Below are 25,075 nucleotides of genomic sequence, written 5' to 3'. Positions count from 1 at the left end.
AGGCTACCCGCTGTGCTATCTGCAGATGCTATTTGAACACTCTTTATTCTAACGTGCATTACCAGAAACGGTTGTTTCTATTTAGCTAGTTTGGCTCCTGGTGCTGGATGTTGACACAGCTATAAGAGAGAACATCCTTACAAGCAGGAAGTGTATATTTAGTCACCTGTGACAACAAACAAGACAGCTGAAGGCATCCCTTAACATGACATTTGATACAGCTCTGCGACTACACCAAAACTCTGACCTCAGTGCAGTGTGAAAAACTCTTTATGTCAATATCACATCCCAGTGAACTTTGCTACTGTACCATAACTGTATAAATTAGTCTAAGAGATTGCGCTGCCAACCGTCTGGCGAAGGAGTTCTTTCCCAAAGCGAGCCACCTTTCCGGGGCCATTTCCAGGCCAGACACCCATCGAGTGCTGCCTCAGTAGGAGCAGACTTAATTAAAAATCCAACTCTTTTTCATCATTTCAGTCCCTGGCGGTATAATTTGTGCTATGTGGAAGATGGCTAAAGGAAGAAAAGAAGAGGCAGCTGCTGACAACTGCTTGAGGAAAGGTTTAAAAGACCAAAGTCACACTTTGGTATCTGTACAACCGTGAATAAGCCTCACAGTTCTGATTCGCCACTAAAAACAAAAGCGAGCCAAATATTAGGACCTGTAAATTCAGGGAACAATTAGGTTGATCTTCACCACCTCAAAAATCTAATTTGACAAGATGCTTCTATTACCAAGCATCAGGAGACACCAAATACCTGCTGTGATGGAACTATCCTTTTCCAAAGAGCAACAGCCAGATACTTTGGCTGAAACCATTTCCATTCAGTAACAAATTACACATTTTGCGCACATACAAATTCCCAGGTGAGTGGCTGACATCTCTCTCAAACTGTCTGGCCGGAAACGACACGGGGGATGTAGATTTCCCTATCACATCACAAACAAATCCTGTGGCTATTTGGGTAGTGTGGCTTCAGCAACTGTGGTTGCAGTGTTTTGCATGTGAAACCTGTGCAATAAAAGAAATCAATCAGGTCTTGTGTGCAGCGCAGTTAGATTGGAAATCCTGGAAAACACTCAGACCTACCCAGCAGAAGCAGCTTCAGCTCCCTTCTTGCATCTCTCTTATCTCGTCGGAGTTGCTTCTCGATCTCGGCGTTGATTCGTTTGGACTCCTTCGCCTCCTCACTCAGGCAACAAGCCATCATGGAGTCTAAAGTCATCACTGCATGAGCAGAAAAAGCCCGTCTAACGAGGGGTGCCGGGCTACACCTCACACTAAGTATAAAATAAATACACCCTCTCTATTCAAGAGTCCGTTTTCAACGAAATATGTAAAAAAAAAAATTATTATTATTATTATTTTAAAAAAGGAAGATTGAAAAAAAACGGGTATAACCGACCTTTGTGGTCTCGCTGTTTGGTGCAGAATCTGGCCTCCCTGTTGATGGTAAAACTGCTGTCAAGTGTTAAATATTTGACAGCTTTACGTTAGTTTAAAACGTACGAAACCACTCAGGCTACAGGGACAGTGAGCTGATTACAGATAATCTGCAATGCAACATGTCCGCACACACCCAAGATGACTCAAAAAGGTGCGAATAAGCATTTTACTTGATGCACTTCCAAAATGAGCAAAAAAAAAAAACAACAAAAAAAAAACAGCTTGGATACGTTAACTCAGTAGTTAGCCTGTGAGCTAAATCCTGCTAACGTCCAAACAAAGCTAAGTCGGTTGATTAATTTTCAGTGTGTCAACACTTTCTAATGCCTTTTGTCGCTATTTTTTTTTTTTATTTAAAAAAAAAAATCCAACAATCTATGAACTTCGCCCCCAGAGACAGTGGGAAACAACAGGCTGCCTCGGCCACATTTGTACAATCCCTCTGCTGGTCGCCCGGCCGAGTACAAGCCTAGCCGCCCCGAAATCCTCCCTGGAAGTTACGCCCGCGCAGTGACTAAGAGCCCCCGTCAAACTGTCCATGCAGATGCGCTGGTTCACCGTTTCAAGTCTTCTACCAACGACAAGCCCCGGATTAATCCAAACGAGAGGACGGGCTCAGGGGAGCGATTTCTTCCACACCGAGGCACCCAATGGCCAGGGTAGGCTAACTGTTAGCTAGTTAGGTTAGCTCAGCGAGCCATCCCTGCAATTGCAGCCAACAAGCGAAAAACCAGGCAGCTCGAACTGACAGAGGACCTTCATTGCATTAACTAAGTGCTCCCAAGAGGACCTCGGCGACACAGAGCACTCGAGATGCAAAAACAGCTTACTGACAGTCAAATCAGCCCTTATCGTCCGTGCATTTTATCGGTCCTGGCAATTTTTCCTGGTGGTGGTGATCGCTCCTCGTCACCCACTCCTCAGCCCCGGTGTGGCGCTGCTGCTGACGTCACTTAGGACATGATTGATTGAAAGAGGCACGGCCAATGAAAGAAGTGCATGTTGCGCGCTTTAGGGCGGGCTTTTCCTAAATTGCGAACTTCCCAAGTTTGCTTGAGAGGAAGTTGTCCTTTGGAGGCGTGTCAGTGAAGGCGACTGACATTTGACTGGACGGGCAACGCCCATCTCCTGTCACAGAGCTACAGCACACCCACAGAGCTGTTTGTTTCTGGAAATCTGCAGGCCACCGTGAATCGCAGTGTATTCAAGTATCTGGCTGCAATCGGTACATTCAGATATGCATGTTTGCTCATGTGGCGTGCTGTGGACGCATAGAGTAAAGCTCTTGAGCTGCTACAAATACAGAATAGCATCAATGTTAAAACTCTGTGTTGCTCATTTTGGTCAAACTCTTATGTTTGACGTCTGTCTGAAGCATTTTTTGCTTATAATACAGCTCAGCTTTCGCTTACTCACTTTCAAGTACGAGTTTAGACATGAAAATGTAAATATATGTATAATAGATGTGTAATTATAGGTGTCATAGGTGTCAGATAATACTATCCCCAACACACATACACTACAAAATATAACAATTGTTTAATTTTCCTCCATAAGCCCTGGGTTTCTAATTTCTAAAACAATTAGACAGCAAATGGGTGATGGCATCCATATTTGATGTGCTTATCTGTCCTTCAGTTTCTAGTATTTCAAGATGCTTAGGGAAGAAAAATGTCAAGATGTCAGTGGTGAACGGTTACGGAGGATCCAGATTCAGAGGAAGTCTGTCCGGAGGCCAACAGATAATAGAAGTAAAGTCTTTATTTAACAAAACCAAAAGCACAGCGGAGCTGGGAAGCCGTGACTTAACTTGGAAAACAAATAGACTATATGATAAAACTACCAGACGAGGGGAGGGGGGATGTCAGACAAGTGAAGAGCTGAACTTCAGAGACAATCACTGATGAAAGTAACAGCAAGGATCTGACGAGGCTTGAGGTTCTCAGAGGAGTGAATATACTGAGGGGAACTAATGAGAAAGTGACTGCTGCTGTGACTGAGTAGAGACAGGTGTGAAAGTGGAGCGAACCAATCAGAGGAACCGAGGACCGAGGACAGAAACTAAAACACAATTCAAGGGTTACGTTCAAACAAGATAACAACTAAGAACACAGAACAGAGAGTAAGAGATAATGAAACCATAGAGAGAAAAAAAAGGATAGAAAAACACAAAATCCATGGATCGTGACAAAAACGCGTTTTCACTTTAATTCATTTTCTTCCCCCAGTGATCAGCACTTCACTACAACCCTTTGTGTGCAGTACTTGCTTATTGTATATCACAAGACACACTTCCATGTGATTCATTTGACACAGGACCAAGTCAAATAAACTGTTCAGTTTGTCAGTTGTACAGTAGTTCAACCACAAATTGACAAGATATCGTCTATGTTTTCTTTCTGCCGGTCGTAGCCCTGAGTCCACAGCTGTGTAAATTCATTCATCATTTGCCCGATGTCTTCAGTGTCCTTTTAATGGCATCTGATGCTTGCTTCTTAGAAAGTATCGGCCCACTGACAAGTTTTAGATGAAGAGAAACTTCCAGAGAGAATTGCAGAGAATCGAGGGCAAATCCGAACACCGGTTTGACTTGAAAAAAAACAACTCAAGTGTCAAAGAAAACTTTCAGATTCTGGTGGTGGTGCACTGCTCTGCTGTGCAGCAGCCACTGCACAATTATTAATGAAGGACTCATTGGAAGAAAGACATTCCTGCATCCTCCTGAAATATGTAGCAACGGATGTTTGTAAAAGTTCCTTTTTTTTCATGACAAATTTGAAGTTTTAGCCCTATTTGAGTTGAGCTATTGCCAAAAGAAAAGAAAAGGGGGTGAACCTATCCAACTGTTAGGGACAGAGTAAGCTTGATCATATCTATATCTGTTCATTGTGTTGTATGCTGGCTTGGTGTTGGCCTAAGTAACAATGACCTCCCCTTTGTGGACATTAAGGGACGTGTCTCAGTCTCTTATGGGACTGTGAGCAGAGAACATTTGGTCGAGGGAACAACAGATTGACTGAAAAGAAACAGATAACTCTGGCAGGAAACGTCCGATTATTCGAATAAAAGAGATGAAAAGTAGAACGAATTCTGCATGACGACGATAATCGAATAGACTTAAAATTCCTACTGGAATACATTAGATTCTTGCCATGACCCTGAGGACAGCAGCGCAACAATCTCAAAGAATTAGAAGAAAGAGAAAAATCCTCCAAACAAGAACTGAAAGGCTCTTAGCCGGCTGTAAAAAGAATTGCATGATGTGATACTTGTGTTGGGGTGCTATGACTAAGCAGCATGCTCCAAATTCTGATTTGTGCTGCTTTTTTTGTTTTGTTAACTCTGTAAAAGAAAGAGTTTAAGAATTGATCTCAATTATTACTTAAGTATGAGTCAGCGTAATCTTTTACAAGCTCAGCTATTACATCGGTAAATGAGACTATTGCCCTATTGTGATCGATGTTTCTATCTCATAATAAGGTTTGTTTCCCGTGCGCAGTGCCTCTCCTCTAGCAAAGGAGACCAGTGGACCACTCTGACCTGTCTCCACCTTTTCAGTGTGTTCAACACGGCAGACCCAGCCAGGGGACGGGCTCACGGAAGTATGCAAACCATTTGATCACGTCAAGGTGGGGAGCCTGCACGGGGACACTGGACACCAGTAGACTAATGAAACAGAGATCAAGCCAAAAACAGTGACAAGGAAATAAGTGCTGTCTATAGTTCAGGGGAGAGTTAAACAATTTCCATGTGTTTCTATGTAATTCTTATTCCTGCTGTAATAATATTTTTTGTTCATCTCTATATACACAACACACACACACACACATATATATATATATATTACAATGTTTGATAACTGCTTTCTTTATAGAAAATAATTTCCCATTTTGGGATTAAAAAAGGGGCTATTGTGATAAGCACTGTCACACCAAGAGGGTTCTTGGTTTGAATCCTCTGGCTTCCTTCCACCAACCAAAAACATGCGTGTAAGGTTAATCGGTGACTCTAAAGTGAGCCTGAAAGTCCTGTGTTGCTGTGATCCTTACGTACTTCCTCTGTACTTGGTTTGCCAGCTGCAGCGTATCACTTATTCCTTTAAAATTGCTGTGAAACAGAGGAATAGATAAAAATAAAAACAGAGCGCCATTCATTTTCAATACTCATTTGATCAAATTCTGGGTCATGGGGGGGCTGGAGCCTATCCCAGCTGCCATTGGGCAAGGGCAGGTCGCCATCCCATCACAGGGCCGCACAGAGACAAACAACCACACCTGATCGCATGCACTCCTTTGGACAAATTTGAATCACCAGTTGATCTAGCATGCATGCTTTGGGAAACTTTAAGCATTACAAACAACTTAAGTGAAGGCAAAGAGAGTGTCAGCCTTGGTAGAGTTGTTTTCTGAAAAGGTAGAAACCTGCATCATAGTTTCTGTGGTAAAACTCCGGCCAAAGAGAAACTCCTCCAGTCATCACTTAAAGGTCTACTGTTCTTCTGCTGACATGTTCGGCTTCTCTAACTTTTGACGGGAACCGCTCTTCACCACCCCAACTGCAGCCAAACAATCACAATCGCTTTGACTCAATGAGCTGAGAAGCAATACTGCTGAGTCAAGTGACACCTTGTGGACATTAAAGGCAGTCACAAAACAGAGGTAAAATTCAAGATAAACAGGTCAGTGAAAATGAGGAGTAAAAATTTAAGGGACTCGTCCGTTTATGTCAGTGTCTGCGTTTGGCCTGCTTCACACCCGCCTTTAATTCTTTGAGGAAACGTATTACGGTATTAAAAAGAGGGTTATTTAGGAGGAGGGAACAGACTGAAAGGAGGTGGCTCGGCTGCTTTCAAATCCTCACTCATACACAGACAGAGATTACTATCCAGGGTGTGGCAGGAGCTCTGCTAATTCAACAGACCCTCAAAATTTCTAAGATGATAATATGATATGAGATTTTTTTTAAAACACGAAGGCTTTGGTTTTCATACGTGATCTCCCGATGGTTAAAAGACCTGAGGTGCCACAGGGTAACCCGAAAGAGTGAGGCATGTCGGATGTGAACGGCCTCGTAATTGGTATGCTTGGTATGATTGAAGAAAAATCTCCAGACATGACTCATGACATCGCAGCTCGTCCTGCCTGCCTGCCCACTTCTCACTCGGGCTTCAGCTCATGCCAACAGAACTCCACCCACTGAAATGACAAGCAGCTTATTCACTTATTCACTGGGAACTCATTCAACAGACACACAATTCTCTTCGATATCAGACAGCAGTATTTATCTTCCGTCTGCTGAAATGTGTCACATTTTATATGTATTCTCATATTTTTCTTAAGATCTCCTGGTTTATCTCTTTTTTTATTTGCATTTTAAAGATTGTCAGTTTCTTTTCCCTTGCAAAGGTAAGGAAGTGGGAACATACGGGAGCTTCTCACTTCCTCAAAAACAATCCTTTTCTCAGAAGTCTGGTACAATTGTTGCAAACTATACTTGCTGACTTTCAAGGGTAACATACTGGAAACTTTGAATAATCACTGTTTAGCTACAAAAAAATCCCTGCAGGAGGTGGAGGGAAATCAGTATCTGGAGTTATTCCTTTAGCCTCTTTTGAATATCTTCTACCAAAACAATAATACTCAAGTTAATGTTTGAACAGTTGTATGCATATGAGTGCTTAATGCGTGGAGGATAAAAAAATGAACTGCTAGGAGTGACGTTAGCACGAGAGGAAGCTGCCCGCAGTGCTCCATCATCTCGGGTGTGAGATCCAATAAGTGACGCTGTGGGATTAATCGTTGATCATCATCTGTTTCCCACTGCAGCCGGTGACAAAGTCTCTATGACCTCTGCTGCCTGTATTCATCACTTTTCCTGAAAAACTGATAATACAGGACCTACAGGACCTAACTGTGCCACGTGACATATAACTCCAAGACATTTATGATCTCCTCTGGAAGCAGGTAAAGACTTCAAATGTGTGCTCTGCTGTAGTCGGGGACGTGAGTCAGATACTTTCAGTCTACGCCCACTAACCACGCAGGTTTCCATCCTTTCTATCGTTCCTCGTCTTTTTTCTCTGTTCCACCTTTGACTCCCGTGTTGTTTCTCTTGTGCCGTTTCCACTCTCTGGATAGGAAAATTAAGAAGAATACTTAGAAATACTGTCTGAAATCCAAAAGCATAGGTATCTAATTATCTATCAGCAAAGGAACAATTCACACACAGAGGCTGTGATGAGGCTGTGTTACAGAGCTCTCAGGAGCGTTGTTGCTGCATGAGACAGTCCCTTCTGGTGCTTTCTTTCTGATCTTTGAGGCAAGATTGTGCAGAAGATCCAGTGAAGGAAAATTAATTTAAACAAAACGCGCTCCCATCACCTTTCAAAGTAACTAAAGAAACAGAAACGTTTCTGTTTCCAATCAGAACAACGCTTGGACAATAGATTCTTAATACTGGAAAACAACAAAGCTAGTTTAGGTTCTTGAGTGTGACTTATTTTCAGCAGCACCAAATCCAAGGCGCAGTTGCATGCAAACGTCAGACATGAAGAGATTTTTTCAACAGTATTACCCAAAATACAGCATTAGATATCCTTGTTAGTATCATCTTCATCACCTTTATCTTTACGTGACTTGTTGTCTTTCTTGACTATTTGTAAGTCCACTCGAATGTCAACCAACCAACCAAGACACAAAGCAGCTTTTAAAAGTGTGCGTGGTGTCAAATATAGTTTATTAGTCCACACAGTTTTGTATTAAAGCTGCATTCACTTCCCCGTATTGTAATACACTAAGTTGGCCCATTCATACACGCCCCTTTGACTCTTTCACCTCTCCCTGTTCTCATGGCAATGGAGGGCTTGGATGATCTCAATATCTGAAAGCATGAAAGCCCGGACAAACCGGTCCTGCTGGCTCGCACAAAAGGCAGACATCCAAATCACAGCCAAGGAGAAGTGACAAAATACCTGTTGCACTCGTCATATCTGCCCTGAAAGCCTGCTGGACCGCGAAAACCCCCCCTGACATCACTCTGCGCTGACTACAAGAGTTTGTAGTTCTTCAAGTATGTTAAGCTGCATAAAAATAAACAAAAGAAAAACGCATTTAATTATAACCGAATTAAAGTTGTAGTTGGTTTTTTTTGTTGTTGATAAAATTAGTAAAAATATTTCAAAGTTTCAAATTCACAGACAACAGTCAAATGAAACACCCACACGACGAAGTGTAGAAATAGCATCCTTATTTATATCATCAGTAATAACAGCAGAAGCTGCTTTAACTGAAACATGAAGCAGGGAGGATCTGCTGCAGCCGAAACTTTATCCTCGGTCGCGGCGTGCTCAGTGAAATCACCGCCAAGTTTACGAGAATAGAGCCAAATCCAACACCGGTTTGATCCTTTCAAAGTAATACTTTTCTTTTCGGCCAGTAGTTCAGCCTCACCTAAAACAATAAAGATAAAAACAAAGTGTTTGGTTGGCTAAATCGATCACAATCTGGAGTCAGATCTAAGAATAACTCGGCTTTTTTTCTTTCGTGCAGCCCAACACTTCCTGTTGTCATCAGTGCTGCTTTTTCTGTTTCTGTTTTGCGTTTTTTTGTGATGCCAGAGCCAACGTGAACGCGCAAACGTTACTTTTCCTCGTGAAATAGCAGAACTATGACAGAGCAAACGTGAACCGGGCCTCAGGTGTGTGATGTCAGCATTTCACCACAAACATCCAAGTGGTTGTCTGCACAACACTGTGGTTTGGCTCACTCTTATGTGTGCTCCTGTCATTCCCATTGATGTCAATATCACATCAGCTGCAGTGGAATAACACAGGAGTGGTCATATTCAAGAAGGAATCACATAGAGGCAGGAAATTAATGCTATTTCCTGGATTGACTCAAAGTCTTCGGCATGTAACACCCATATAATTTGTGATATCACTACTGTTGGGTTGTTTATGCAACTGGAAATAGCTGTTGATCAGCTCCTTGTTGTAATCCAATCCAATCCAACTTTATCTACATAGCGCTTTAAAAACAACACAGTTGGCCAAAGTGCTGAACACATACATAAAAAACAAGTGAAACATAAAAGCCATAAACATAACATAAAACAATGTAAAACACTAAAAGCAAAACGATAAAAAGTCACAGTAAAAGAACACCTCAGACTGAAAAAACGTGTTTTAAGAGAGGACTTAAAAACATCATGTGAGTCAGCCTGCCTGATGGTGCAAAGGTAATTCATTCCGCTGTTTTGGGGCCAGGTCCCCTCGAGGTTTTGTCTTTGTTTTAGGCACCAGTAACAATAACTGATCTGCTGACCTGAGTGAACGTGAAGGAGCGTACGGCTGAAGCAGATCACACAGATACTGTGGACATGAAGACATTTAAATACAAAGAGACGAATTTATAAATCAACTCTAAAACGAACTGGAAGCCAGTGAAGTGATGCCAGAACTGAAGTAATGTGCTCACGTTTTTTTGTACCAGTTAGGAGCCCAGCAGCAGCTGTAGATGAGCAAGTGATGATCATTTTTACACAAATCCACTAATAATAACACAACGAACTATGGTGCAAAGAGTTACTTTAAGGAGTGTGGATTTCATGAAGGCAGAATCTGAGGTGTTTTTCATTGTTTTTTTTACCCCTTACCCAACTTTTTGTACTTTTCAAGATAAAAAAAATAGCACAAAGTGAAAAGACTCTTAAAAATATAGCAAATGAGTTGCTTCACAGTGCATTGCATGTATGAAATCGTGCTCAATACACAGACTGTGCTTTTTAAGGCTTAAGGAAGAGGAGTGACAGTGTTGTGCGGGGACTCTTGAGGTGGGAGCAACTTTTCATGCTCTTATTTCATTGTCGCCGAGCGCAAACTTCCGGCGCGGCCGCGGTAGTTTGCCGCTTTCTTTCCTCAGCGTCACTCTGAGCGCATTCCAGTTACAGAGTGCGCTGAGCGGACCAGGGAGGCAGCACATTCCTCTGAAGCGCGGTGGAGTTTCCCAGGCGGCAGGTTGCTTGCCGTGAACCGCAGAAAGGTGTTAAAACTCCGTTTCAGTGGGGACTAATGACAGTAGCCGGTAGCCTCAGGTGGAGAAGCCAGGGGACGCAGTGAGAAATGGAGCACGAACAGCAGCCGGAGCCCGTACCTGTACCGTCAGGGAATTTGAGACTCTGATTGGAGGTAAGGAGCGACATTTTCTAAATGTAAAGTCCAAGCTCCTCTTGAACGAACTTGTTAGTCTGATAGGAAATAACTCACACAGAGAGAAAGACACAGAATACAGTTGGCTCTATACCTTTCTCGTGTTCCGCTCCATTTTAAGTGAACGAGCCGCTTTGTGAAGACTGTAATTTTCTGCGCAGCATCTTGAATATTTCAAGGTGGTGACAATAAAAGCCACGCGGGGAGAGAGTGAACGTGAAAGGGGTGTCTTCACGAGTGTATTTTTCTGTTATGGCAGACACGTCACAAATGATTATCCACCAACAGTTTGGTTTCAGACGCGCTGTCCATGGCGGGCTGCTGGAAGTGGTGCCACCGCACCTGCGTGTGCTGTCAGTCCGAAGAGGAGAAGAAGACCATCGCTGTGGACAAGGAGATCAAGAGGATCCTAATGCAGCAAAAGAAGAAGGAGAGAAGAGAGATAAAAATCCTTCTGCTGGGTCAGTACCTGCGCACAGCTGCTGGGTCACGCGCTGCGATGGCCACAAACACTCAGAGCCAGTTCGATTTCTTTAAATAATAACCCTGAAATATGAATACGAACAGCAATGTTGCTCGGCCTTTTTGGTAGCCACTATATAAGTGACATAAAACTATGTAAGGCACGAGTCATCGTGTGTTTATGTGAAGAAAAGCCTGTTTCAAAGGCCTGTTTAACAACTTGTTGTCCCTTTGACGCAGTCAGACATTTCCAACTTACAAGCAGAAGATATTTAAAAAGGAACTAAAGTAGGTTTTAAAGCATTGTTGTTAGAGCAGAATCTACATATGATGTGTTTCCTTTGTATATTTCAGTAAACTCATGTCTGGATACAGTCCATTTGGTGACATTGCAATGGTCTTTGGGTAAGGTGAAGAGTGCTTTTACTACTGCTTCATGAGATTTTCACAGATAATTTAGTTAAGGACTGAGCAAATGACAGTTAAAGGATGTTGATTAAAGCAGCTTCATCAACATACCTGCAGTCGTGGACACAGGAGCTCCAGAACCACACATTTGTCAGTAGAAAAATGGAAAAAAGTGAATGAATACGACTCGTAAAGTAGGTGCGCTGCTATTTACTGGGACATACTGTAATACAAAGACAACTTTTGAACTGTTAAAACTGGGAAATGTTACTTTTTTATCCAATACACTGGTTTTTAATTTGTTTTCCGGGACAGTGGCGTGTTTACCACTGTGTTGCATCAACCCCCCTCTCCTAACGACACTCATTTTATCAGCAAAATGCCTTCATATTCTCACTTCTGAAAGCCGCTCAGAGCCCACTTAGTTGTATTTTTCGCCTTCATAATGAGACAAATGTTTTTAGCCCGGGACAGATCTGGACTGCAGGCAGACCAGTTTGAGCCAGGCTTTTGTGATATGTGCAGAATGTTGTTTGTTGAAGCACATTGTTATGAAAGGTCATCTTTGTCACAGCTTCATGAAATAAAACAGAGAAAAGAGACATATATTCTGCTCTTTTTCTCACAAGCTCACGAAATGTCCCGTGGTCTTAAGGTAATGTCTGTGAAAGGCACAAACTCAGCTGTCAATTTTACTCTCAAATACCTGCAGAGATGAAGGTGTGGAGGCTGGATGTCTCTACCCTGACTTGGTAATGTGATTTAGGAATTCCCTGCAGATTTGTAGGGCTCTGAATGATATCGATGTGTCACATTTTTAACATTTTCAAACCCAGGCAGCTCAAAACAAAGTGACAGGGTTGCGGTTTTTTCTCAACTTTTTTTTAAGCGACTTCAGACACCCAAATGTATTCTCCCGAGTGCAAAAAGAGACATCAGTGGCACAGTTTCATCTGATAAATGACACAGATTTAACGAGCGCCTCGCTTTTAATCTAGTTTGTTATCAGCAAATCAAACAGACAGCAAGACAAGCTTTATCAGGATTAGGGGAAACCCTAAAATAATATGGAGAGCCAGTCAGCGATATCATTGGATTATTGCCCCGTCTTATTGCCTGTATCACCGAGTGAAATGACGGAGCAGAAATGTTTGTGTACAGGAACAGGGCTGCCAAACATCGTTAGCATTTCATCTGCTCAGCCTCATCCATGAGTCATATGACCTTCTTGGAAAGCGTTGTTGGGAAATTACAGCAAAGCGTCTGTGTCTACAACTGAGTGGATTATATAGAGCCATCTGATCGGTTAAGCTCTGACTCGAGGTGGTGCCCCATTGCTGTCCGTCCTCTCTGTGATTTTATTTTGGACAACGCACAAGCAAAACTTGCCATTGCTCTCGCCTCTGTTGCCACGTGGTTGCTCGGAGAGAGTTGTTGCATTGTTGGTTTCCTTTTAAGTGCCTTACAGAAACTACCCGTTGCGAATTGGCATCATGTGAATAAAATTGAATTGAGTGGAAGGGAGTATGAGCGTGCAGCCAACAGAGTGTGCCGTAAATACAGCGGACTGTAGTGATGTACGGATTTAACTTGTGAGAATCTTCCCGCTGGCTCGACTATCTGCGTCCAAAAATAAGTTGAGCAGCATCTGTCGGTCACCTTGTTGTTCTGTTGTGGTTTAGTGGCTCGGCTTTAAGGGCTTTCCATCCATTTAACCCCAGAAGTAGCAGTGAAATTATTCTCTGCTGACTAGTGCCCCAAAAAAACGAATCAATCAGCTCATTTGGAAACATATTTATATGATTTATCGTTTAGGATCAGCTCCTTCTTACACATACACGCTGAGCTCAGTGTGCTCTACATCGCACTGATTTCTTTGTAACAGAAGAGGACTATCTTTGATTTTAAATCTGTTTTAGTTCAAGAGTGTTTAAGGTTATTTGGAGACAGCAGGACAGGCTATCCAGCAATGTTAGATAATCTAATGCAAGGTAATACTGATAAATTATGTGACTCTTAAGCTACTCGATGCATTGTCAGTCCCTCCAAGTCTGCCTTGGCTCTCAACTGGAGAAATGTTTCCAGTGTTTCCTCCGGGTCAGACACAAGTCCTTTAGGTATCTAAATGATGGCGGGATGATGTGAGACTTGGACAGAAGGATTGGGTCTTTGTCAGCAGTAATGAAGACGCTGCGCCGATCCGTTTTGGTTATGTGGGAGCTGAGATAAAAAGGTGACGCTTTCCATTTACTGGTCCATCGAGGTTCCAACCTTTCCTACGATCACAAGATGTGGGTAGTGACCGTAAGAATGAGATTGCGGATACAAGAGGCTGAAAATTAGTCTCCTTTGAAGGGCGCCTGGGCTCAGCCTGAGAGATAGGCTGAGGAGCTCACACATCCGGAGGGGGCTTGGAGTAGAGCTTCTACTCGAAAGGGAGTTGGTTGAGGGCGTTCAGGCGTCTGAGCGGCCCCTGGGCAGACCCAGAACTTGCCAATAGGGAGAATATATCTGCTTTGGTCTGGGAATGTCTCGGGATCCCCCAGGAGGAGCTGGAGTGTCGCAGGAGGGAGTGATGTCTATGTTTTGCTGCTGGACTCTGTGACCCGACCTCAGATAAGTATGGATGGATGGGTTTTCAGTGAACATAGTTTCTGCTCTCTTCTGGACTCAATCTCATTTAAGATTGAAATGACCTTCCATCACAGGGCCAGCATAGAGACAAACAACCCTGAATAGCACGCATGGACGGAGGGAACCTGCACATGCTGACATTGGAACTGGGAACGTTGTTGCTATGAGCTGACGGTGCTAACCACCATGCAGTCTGCCGTTGATCTCCTCAATTCAAATTCAAACGCTAATTATTATTATTTCATTTACATTCTTTTAGGGACTCTTTCATGTTTTACTGGTGTTGTTAAAAAACAAGCAGATATTTAAAAAAAAAAGATGAAGTGTCGTAATATCCACATTAGGACTTTTGTAATCGCAGTTTGCTTGAGTCTCCTTCCATATTTTTCCATATAAAAACTTCTTATCTGGATCACCTAACTCGATCTGCTGCCAGCATGAATAAATGGTAGTTTCTGTCATATTTTTGTCAGTTAGTATCTCCTTTTTGTCTCCTCAGGAACTGGGGAAAGTGGGAAAACCACTTTTATCCGGCAGATGAGGATCATTCATGGGCGAGGCTTCTCAGAAGAGGAGAGGAAGACATTCTCCAAATGTATCTTCCAGAACATCTTCACTGCCATCAAAGCGATGACAGGAGCCATGACCACACTCAGGATCCCCTATGCCAACCCTGAGAATGAGGTAGACTCAAATATCTCACAGAAACCTGCACTAGCATAAGCTCACATGGATGGACTCAGTCATACACGAATTCTCACTCATAAACTAAGGTGCGAACACAGGCATCAGGCCACGTGCACTCATCAGATTCATGGGATATGCCCACATTAAGGAAGGGTCATTAAATACAATCACGCAGAAACACTCACACGGTGTGTTATGGTCTAAAAATATCTCGTAGCATCACCCAGACTCTGTCACATTGTCTTCCCTTCAGATGTATGCCAACTGGCTGCAGAATGTAGACGCAGTGCAGGTCGCCCAGATGGAGCGGGTATATGTCGACGCAATCCGCCGCCTCTGGGCCGACTCGGGAATACGGATCTGTTACAGCCGCCGCTGCGAGTACCAGCTCCTGGACTCCACTGAGTAGTGAGTAGCTGTGCTGTGCTGACGACAAAACTGCGCCACACCCTGTGTTCAAACAGGGAATTAGAGGAGTGTGTGTGTGTGGGGGGGTCTCATAATGGAACCTGATGACAATATCATAATACTTCTACAAAGGTGTGTATGTATATCAGTGTGTGTAAAAAGACACACTTTAAACACGAAAACATGAATTATAAACAGCTGTATATTTATTTTAAGGATACAACAGGAGACAGATATTTAGACAGTGTCTGTCCATTCAGATACTCACCAAACTGACATTTATTTTAAGTGTGATAAACCTTTTTTTTTCCAGCTTATTGATGGTTGCTGAAACAAGAGCCAACGGTCAAAGAGAAGCTGAAAAACTGAATCTAGAGGCAACAACTACCCGACATTTTGCATAAGAAGATATTGCACTATTTAACAACCATGAAACCTGGCAGCTACCTGTTGTGTAGCTCAACAAAAAAAGAAATCAGCCCAACTTTTCAGCTCAGATTTAGCTTTTAACTTTAGCTCGGGGTTAGCTCATTTGTATGTGGCATTCACTAACTTGTTCTGGGTTTGGTTCTGGTTAAGATGTGTGCATTTAAATATGCTCTCACAGGGCCATGTGTTCCATGGGTTTTCACCGGTTCAGATGTCCGGTCATAGCTAACTTGACCTTACAGAAGGGAAGATATGAAGGAAACAAGCATTTCAGACAGAACATGACAATAGAATTCAACTCTTTCTGAACCCCACAAATGAATGAAACATTACTATTTGATGGTGGTGGCAGGACAAATTAAATCGAGGCCAGAAGACACCAGCTGAATTTCAGCAATAAAGGAAGGAACATAGCTTCAGCATCAGCTAATTTATCGCAAGAAAACACGAGAGGGAACATATTGCAGAGCTTTGTACAAACACTCACAAGTGCACAGTTTATTTTTAGGGTTAACCTGTGCTTCTTCTATCATGTCTACTGGCTTTTCATGTGAAAAAAATAACTTTTTCACATGAAAACTGACTTGTTATAGTTAGACTATAGTTGAACAAAACTTATTTGGTATTGATTTTAATATTTGCACTCTGGGTAAACATCATTCTGATTTTGACATTTTATGAGCCGAAGAGTCAGATTAGTTATTATAATTAACAGATTAATTATGAACAGATCCAGTTGTTATTAGTAAGTAATTAGTTGTTTTCCCTTTTTTTTTATGAGATGAGCTCTCTGATACTTTTGAATATTTTTCAGAGTGATGTCAGCTGTATCATCTTTGTCGTTAATGCGTTTATGCATTTTGGCCTTTGTTTCACCTTCGTGAACTTGGTTTTTTTTACCGAATAAGTATGTATTCCGGTACTTATTTTGATAGCTTGTTTCAAACACTAAAGGGGCCAATAGGTGTTCGAGGATTCCTTCAATCAAACAGCTTAGTGTGTTGTGAGACGACCAATGTTTTTGAAATAGTGTAGAGTGGCTGTTTTCAATCATCGTGTAGTGCATGGTAGGAATGAGCCTGACGCTAAAAGTATCTCAGCTATCAGTGCAAAGCCTGTGATCACCCTGCCAGTGTTGTCTCTCTTTCCTATTGCCGTTCTGTCCTGTGTTTACCCGTCAGCTCAATCCAAGCAGTATGTGCATGATAAGGGACAGGCGGTCAACATTAGCTAATGACAGCTTGTATCAACACATGTCATAAAGCGGTCGTCTGCACACAGGCTCATGTGGACTCTCTCCACACCTTTCTTGTATTTTTAATCATAGCTTTTCTCTCATCACTGTGTCTTGTGTTCCTTCAGTTTGTTTTATATGGTCATGGCTTGATGCAAAGTAAACAGAGGCCATATGTTTTACTAGAGGTCTCTGAGTCAGGCTTTCTAGTAATCCTTTTTTTTCTTTTCTTCTCACCTTCAGCTACATGAGTCACCTGGACCGTATCTCAGCCCAGGACTACATCCCCACAGAACAGGACGTGCTGCGTGTTCGATTCCCAACCACAGGCATCCACGACTATTCCTTCAACATCAAGAGCATCACGCTAAGGTGGCCAATCCTCACATTACCACCGTCTCACAGGGACAAATCCAATACCGACACTATTCACTGCACTGTGAAAAAAAACACCGCTGACTCCGACAGCGGCTTTGTCTGCTCATGTCTGTATGGACGCAATCGCATCAGATTTCTGGCTGCCTCTGTGCAGAGCTCTTGCTGGGAAGCGAGGTGTCACTTTGTGTGTTTTGTTTTGATCCAAAGCTCGCTCATAAGGCACTCTGTGTTTCCAAATCATATGACACCTGCTCTTAAAGCAGTCCCAGCTGAGGATTTAAACTCTTTAATGGCAAAATGATGGCAAACAGTTGTTTCTAGTCCGGTCCTGAGCATCCCTGAAATATTTTAGGATTCACTGAGTTTTGGAGAAAAGTGAAGTGTTAACCAAGTGTGTCACCTTAGAAGAGCAACACGTTGTTCATGTGAGGTACATCTTCACCCACCTCACTTTTTGGACTATTAGCAGCTACATGAAAGCTGAGCTGGGACAACACCAAACGTCTTGTTGTTTCTGGCTCTGGTATTTGAGCATATTGGGTTTCAGAAATGACTGATGTCATTAATACGCACACCTTGCTAAGCTCCCTTAGGTCCAAAGGAAGGGCAATACATCCTAATATTGTTCACAATCAAAAGTTCGAACCTTTGCCTACAACTCAGATGTTTATTACTTGCTAATATTTGTGGATGTGAACAAGCTTAAAGTTTGTGTTTTACCTCAGACTTCCATTTGAGCCCGATGTCAAGTATAAAACAGAAATTGTGTCACTGCACGTAAGTGTATGCATATTCATATTTATATGGCACTGGTTCACAAGAAAAAGCCATCACAAATGACTGAAGAAAACCAACAATTAATCAGTTCCCCCTGAGCAAAACAAAGTGTGTGTAAACAAGCGTGAAAAGCTGAGATACTCTTTAATCCCGGTACTCTGTCCTTTAGCCCTTTAGCTTGAGGGATACACACTTTTTACTCTTACCTCCATCTTCTTCCCTCTGGCAGGATTGTGGATGTGGGCGGTCAGAAGTCAGAGCGTCGGAAATGGATCCACTGCTTTGAAAACGTCACTTCCCTCATCTTCCTGGCCTCCCTCAGCGAGTACGACCAGGTTCTTGAGGAGAGGGAGACCATAGTAAGAGAACTTGTACTATCACAAACTGCTCCAGAAAGTAAACAAACCAACAGGAACAACAGCGACTTGAGTTTATTTCCCACCCGTGTGCTTCAGTGCAGCCAATGCTGTTAGAGAAACGTACTTTTGTGTCAGTATGCAGTGCAGATTTGGATTATTTTTACTTCTACATTCACAGAATTAGCCATTTTAATTGTTTGTGCTTTATTTATTCTTCATGCAGAAGTAGAAATTCGGACATGTTGTATTTTTCGGCCACCGTCTTAGAAACTTTATTTCTTGTTACTACAACTTCTCCTTTGAAGACTTATCTTCAAGTTCAAGTGAGTCAGCCAGTCTTGGAATAATTGGGTGTTTTAATATGAATTTGCACAGTATACTCACCTGAAGGGAAGAAGCCTGTTAAAATCAGCAGGATGAGGTTAAAGCCTTTGGCATTTCAGTTATTTTCCCTGTTTGAGCTTCTGAACTCTCGGAGTTCACGAGGGTGAATTCCCATCTTAATTCACAGCACCGTGCAGAATCCTAAAGCTCTACTTCAAATTCTTATGCAGTTTTTTTTTTTTAATCATTTCCAAGCCTCAACCAGTTTTGAAGGCCTTGTGATCTGAAGTCACTTTTTGTCAAATTCATGAAGTGAACTGGGAGGGTAAGGAAGGATCCAGAGGTCTCGAAGTCTGCAGAGTCAGTGAGCGTCGGGGAAAGAAAAGAAAAGAACCGGTCTACAGAACTATGCTATAGTGTTTTTATATCAGGGTTTTCATCGGCCGTTTTGCTTACATATTTCACAGGGCCATCGAATTGTGTTTTATGAAGCAATATGATGCTTTCAAAGCTAAATAATAGCGTCAAATGAATAGCTAAAGCCATTACAGTTTACTACAGCAGCACAACTGTAAGGTTTCATAAGTCTATCCGTTCTCTAGCCTTCTCTCTGTTTAACATGAAACACTCTTCAGTAATTTCATTGTTCGACCAGCAGGTCTCACTCTTGCACCAGGCATCTTCTCTCTTCTCTCTCTCTCTGCTCTCAGACCCTGGCTGCCTCTTCTTCCCTCATATCCTGTCACTAAGCCGTTTATCTCTCCCAGACACTTTTTGGTCCGCCACCACATTCATTAACCTCCACGGCGGTCTGTGCGCTCCAGAGGCCCCATAATCCTCTTCTGTCCTCTCTTGAAAGGGCCGTTTCGTCCTGCTTCATCCTCAGTTGACCAAAACACCTGTTAAAATACAAGAAATATCCATTAAAACTCATGTTTTCTGTCTCCAAGCGAAAAATTATCTCCCACATGCTGGTGTAATGCTTTTATCTCTAAGAAAATTCCTCTCTGTTGTGCTTAAGGACCGAGTGCCCGCCGCCTCCAGGTAAAAAATATCTGTCGCTGTCTCTTCCTCAGAACCGCATGGAGGAGAGTCTGGCACTGTTCTCCACCACCATCCATTCTCCATGGTTCCGCCACACCTCCATCATCCTCTTCCTCAACAAGACTGACATCCTTACTGATAAGATCCAAACCTCAGACCTGAAGAGATACTTCCCCAGCTTCACGGGTAAGCTGATCTTGAAGAGATGTTGGACATTTTCTGCTTTAGTTGTAAATAGAAGATTTATGGCTTGTTGGTCCAAAGTCTCTTGTTTAGTATTTTATGGAACAAAGATCTATTTTCCAACTTTGTAACACCCTGTAAACTTTGTGCATGCCTGCGTAAATCACAGCTCGTGAGTGTGTGTCTTCGAGGATGTTGTAAGAACAGTACTGGAGGCCGGACGCAGTTAATCGATTTCGCTGCCATCAGCCAGCACAGTGGAGGCTGATTGTTGGCAGATGTTTAGTCTCATCCCAGAGTGGACAGAATCACCCCCGAGATACAAGGGTTGTGGTTTTGTTTTGCTCCTGATAGTTTACTAGGAGCTTGTAGCTCTCACTCAGTGGAAGAGGTGATGTATATTTCCAAAGAATTATTTGCAAAAAACCGAGCTTTCTTTCCTTCTTTCTGACTTTTTCCCTCTCTTCCTTCCTTTCTTTCTCCTCCCTCCTCAGTTATAAACAAGTCCCTTCAGGTGCTGTCAGTGCTTAACGATGAGACTGCAGCCTTTAGCTCTGTTGGTGTGAAAGTCTGTTGAGTGTCGCCCTGCACTCCCCACATCTCCATCACCGCCACACGCTCTCTCCCTCTGTTACCCGTGGCAACTACAGACAGATACTTTGCTTCCTGCAAGCCCTGCACCCCCACCCCAATAACCCCAGGCACACGTCTGTGTGGTGTGTGTCTGTTTGTTGAGGGAGGCGGTTGTTTAGTGGCCGGAAACGAAAATGTGCAAACTTGTGTGTATTTGCGCTCCATCCACTGTGTTTTACCGCTAGCATTAGCTGGGTGCAATAATGACTCATACAGGGCCAAGCTCCTTGATGTCAATTTAACCTTAATGACAACTCTGAGCAGCTCCCACCGCTGGCTGCTGTTTGCTGGTGATGCTGCTGTGTTCCTGTGTGGCCCTTATTACTGCAGCGATTGTTAAGTAGCTCTGGTGCTTCATGCTGTTTTTCATGGGTGAAAAAACTGAACTGAAATAGGTCTGAAATAATTTCAAGCAATTCTATCATCATCAAGAAATAATTCCAGTCCCTCCTTTCAGCGTTTCCCTGATATTCATATACGGTATATATGCTGTACAGCCCCAGTTCCAAACAGTTTTACTATTTAATGAAGAGTATTAGTTCATCTTTAATTTGATGGCAGCAACACGCCACAGAAAGTTGGGATGGGGCCATGTTTACTGCTGTGTGGCATCCCCTCTTCTTTTAGCATTAAACATTAAACATGTGGGGACTAAGGGGACCAGCTATCGGACCTTTGGGAAAGGAATGTCTGATATAGATTTGTAGCTGCTCAACAATTCTGGGTTGTTTCATGATGCTCCAAATATTTCCAGCAGGTGAGGGATCGAGCACCCGAACAGATTCAGTGTGTGGTTTAGCATTGTCTTGCTGAAATATGCAAGGCCTTATCTGAAAAAGATGTCGTTTGGATGGGAAAACCTGTTATATACCCTTCAGTATTAATGGTGCCTTTCCAGATGTGGAAGTTTAGGTACTAATCCCCCACACCATCAGAGATGCAGGCTTTTGAACGAAGTGCTGACAATGAGATGGTTCATCTCCTCTTCAGGCTGGAGGACACGGTATGCATGATTTCTCCTGTGCTACAGTCCCTTTTAAGTGAGCTTTGGTTCAGAAAAGTCAGCAGTGGTCCTGGACCATGTTCACACATGGGTTCTTTGCATAACAGAGCATTTGTGGATGACACGGTGAACAGTGTTCGCAGATGGTGATTTCTGGAAGTGTTCCAAAGTCCATGCAGTCATTTCCATGACAGAATCGAGTCTATTTTTAATGCCGTGCTGCCTGAAGATCATGAGGGTCCAGTATTGATTTTTCAGCCTTGTCCTTTGCACGTGATCTTTTGATGATTGTGTGCTGTGGATTTTAAGATATGCAAAGTCTTAACAATTATTACAATTATTCTGAAACGGCTCAACAATTCATAGTCAAGAGTTTTCTGCATGTCACTGAGCTTCTCTCCATCTTTACTTCTCAGGTATTCTACCTCTTTAAGGTATCCAATCATAACCAATCGTGTCAGTGAGCAGTTTACAGAGTTAGTTTCAACGCGTTCTTCCACCTTTTCCTTTTTAGTACCTCTTGAACAACACTGCACCGTATGGTCTTAACAGAGGTTGTCATCAAGTGTGACAGATCTTCAGGGAGCACTGCTTCATTTAAATATCTCATTTTCTTTTTTTTTTTCTTCATATTTTTTCCTTGTTCAACCCGAATTCATCTCTTGTGATCACCTTACAGGTAAGAGGCAAGAGCCCGAAGCTGCCAAGAACTTCATCCTTAAGATGTACGAGCAGCGAGCCATCAACCATGACAGCAGGAACGAGTGGAAGACCCTGTACCCACACTTCACCTGCGCCACGGACACCAACAACATCCGCAAGGTCTTCAGCGATGTCAAGGACACGGTGCTGCTCAAGTCTCTCAGAGATTACGGAGTCATCTGAGCGTTTACTGAGTGGGGAAAACCAGCAGGAAAGGGATGGCCTCCATCTCTATCAGGACAATTTCCTTGTATGAGTAAAAACTCTGAAGTCCAAAATGAAGTGCTTTACTTTCCCACCTCCTTCTAAAATCTGGAGCGTTACCCCCTCTTCCTCGTCCTCCTCCTCTCCAGCTTCATTAGGCGTTAATTAAGAAGCAGGTAGAGATGGAGGGTATTTTCTCTCACCTTCATCACGAGCACTCTTCCACTCTCTAACTCTGAAGTAGAAAAGGGGGAATGTAGGAGACAAGGAACTGCAATTACAGTCATGTTTCTCAGCTCTTTCCTGACATTTTTCCTTTTTTCTAGATGAGGAAGTGTTTGGGTCACGCAGTGTGTGAACTGATCCATGATTGAAGCAGGAGCAGAGATGCTGTGAAGTGCTGTGTTGCCATTAACGGCGTAATGACTTGAAGTGAAGATGGGGCCACGCATGGGTGCGCCGCGGCTGTCGTGCACATATTAAAAGCTTGAGGCGTGTCCACCGGTTACAGTCAAATATATTAGAAGCTCACACACACTTAAACACAAACTGTAAACACAGGTAGTTAGCAAAAGGAGCCGTATATGATTCCTGAAGTCTTTATCATGCTGAATCTTGAGAGTCTTTCAAAGGCACTCTTCTCGGTGTGCCAAAATCCATCCTACGATGGAGAGAAATGATCACAGCAACCTATTTATAAAGCCATTTGTTGGAGTGGATCAATTGAACACTGAATGTAATTGGTGAGTGCTTATCACCATACGCACGGTGCTGTAAGCCCTCACGTGAGACGAAGCGTTCCTCAGCACCCTGCCAGAGAAAAACACTACACGGACACGTCTTAATAGGGCTGATAGAGATGCTGGATTTGGAGGCCCATCGGTTGGGGGCACTGATTTATATTCTCTTCTTCTATAGACAACTATTTGCCTCAATATGGTGCTCAGAGCTTTTTCTGCTGCCCCCATGTGTCAAAAATAGCAGCTAAAGCTGGTTTAAGTACTTTAAGAGGACATCTGATGCTAGTTTTTTTTCCTCATTTCTATACCTATATGATTAAATAGCTTCAACTTTCCATTCCGTCTGAACATCTTTTGGCTTGTTTTGAATCAGTAATTGACATTTTGAGTGAAGATCAAGAAGAGGGTGTGAAACCTGATTATCACTCATCAATCTTTGCCAAATGGAGTGGAGTTGGGTCATTGGCAGGAGACACGAGTTTAACCAGCATGCTGAAGACAGTCTGAGGAGCTGTAAGAGGGACCACCACATGATCAATAAGAGCTTTCTAAATCTGAAGAATAGTGCCAGAGGAATCCAAGACGTAAAAATCAACACCTGGAAATGTATCAGTGTCTCCGAAATGCAAGTGCTCATTGTTTGTACTTTTCAACACTCAGTTCACACACAGCAGAAACAGCTGCAGCAGCGCCTCAATACACAATTTTTACCGTTATTTTTTAGAATCAATGCCATGAATCTGAGCACAATCTTAGATAGTGACGAGGCCTCTAAGGTTTGTCCTATCAAAGAGGGTTGTTGAGTCTCCGCTGAGTAAAGGTTAAGAATAACGATAACGTGAGAACTCAGCCTCAATGGCTGGAGGAGGAAAGAAGCTCCACCCCTGTGTGTGTCATTCAGTGGAGTGTACCGAGTGGAAAATGGCATTGATATTCATGAAGTTAACCTGGATGTGAGGCTAAGATGAGCTCATGCTGCTGGTTTCAGCTGCCGTTGTGTCTCCACACCGAGCATTCAGATGTGTTATCCATTTGATGGATAACACATCTGGTGTGTCTTGTGTTCTGGTTTTGATTGTTAAAGATGCCTTCAATTACAAATGTGTAGGTTTTTTTGTACATTCACTTATGCCGACTACTCATTCATTTTAAACTACAGAATTTTGTAACGATGTTGACTAAAACGCACACGAACTGACCAGAGTGCTCGCCAGCGAGCTACTTTGTCAGCATTGGGAAACTTCTCATTTGGTGACAGTCAATTATTTTGTGTAGACTTTGGTGGAGGAAGAGGGAAGAGACGGTTTCTTTCTGGTTGATATTAAAAACAAACTTTGAACATACATTCGTCCGCTTGCGTTTGTTTGTTTTCCAGGTAAAGAGTCTCCATCTGCCTGCATGATGTTTTGTCTCAGTGAGGCTGAGTCACCGAGATAAATGAGGCCTTACAGGTGGCAATCACAGACTCGCTGTTTCCTAAAGTTTGCTAATAAAACACTGTAGGATTTGCATAGGATTGACAAATATGTATAGCACTCATTTCCATAGAAAATGTGCTCTCTGTCAGTCTGAAAATCCAGATTTGACAGTTTTGGGAATAAGGTTGTCTTATCCCTCCATTCAGCTGGAAGAAGCAGAGTGTTTCCTCATCAGTGGATGACAAATCGTTTCTCTGAACAAGAGTCGCTCACTTTCCCTCGTCTGACAACACACCAGACGGCACATACAGTATGTACATGACAAAGACACAAAAGGACGCATCGCAAAGCACAGCCCTGTGACATTCTGCTGTGACAAAACATAGACACAA

At 42.8% G+C, this 25,075-nt stretch overlaps 3 protein-coding genes across 4 annotated transcripts in view; 1 reads left to right on the top strand and 2 right to left on the bottom strand.

Annotated features, from left to right (window-relative positions):
• Positions 1-2,405, bottom strand: part of LOC140311977 (guanine nucleotide-binding protein subunit alpha-11) — a 28,880-nt gene extending 26,475 nt beyond the window's left edge. The window contains exon 1 of one of the 2 annotated variants that reach the window (XM_072389600.1): positions 1,095-2,405. In XM_072389600.1, coding sequence (XP_072245701.1) covers positions 1,095-1,230 — 136 coding nt within the window. In that variant the 5' untranslated portion in view covers positions 1,231-2,405. The remainder of the gene's footprint in view (positions 1-1,094) is intronic. The other variant, XM_072389599.1, reaches the window with a different exon arrangement.
• Positions 1-25,075, bottom strand: part of tle5 (TLE family member 5, transcriptional modulator) — a 125,665-nt gene that overhangs the window by 62,462 nt on the left and 38,128 nt on the right. The gene's annotated exons all lie outside the window — the stretch shown is intronic.
• On the top strand, positions 10,370-23,554 carry LOC140311976 (guanine nucleotide-binding protein subunit alpha-14-like). Its single transcript, XM_072389598.1, has 8 exons — positions 10,370-10,635; positions 10,945-11,117; positions 14,660-14,844; positions 15,101-15,255; positions 17,162-17,290; positions 18,303-18,432; positions 19,833-19,986; positions 22,299-23,554. Exons 2-8 carry the CDS (start codon positions 10,967-10,969, stop codon positions 22,502-22,504), a joined length of 1,110 nt encoding a protein of 369 aa, XP_072245699.1. The 5' UTR covers positions 10,370-10,635; positions 10,945-10,966; the 3' UTR covers positions 22,505-23,554.

This window comes from Leuresthes tenuis, unplaced genomic scaffold (assembly GCF_036924035.1).
Source record: "Leuresthes tenuis unplaced genomic scaffold, fLeuTen1.0.hap1 SCAF_7, whole genome shotgun sequence".
NCBI classification, from domain to species: domain Eukaryota; kingdom Metazoa; phylum Chordata; class Actinopteri; order Atheriniformes; family Atherinopsidae; genus Leuresthes; species Leuresthes tenuis.
The sequence above is the reverse complement of the archived record's forward strand: the minus strand, read 5'-3'. Positions and strand labels throughout refer to the sequence as shown.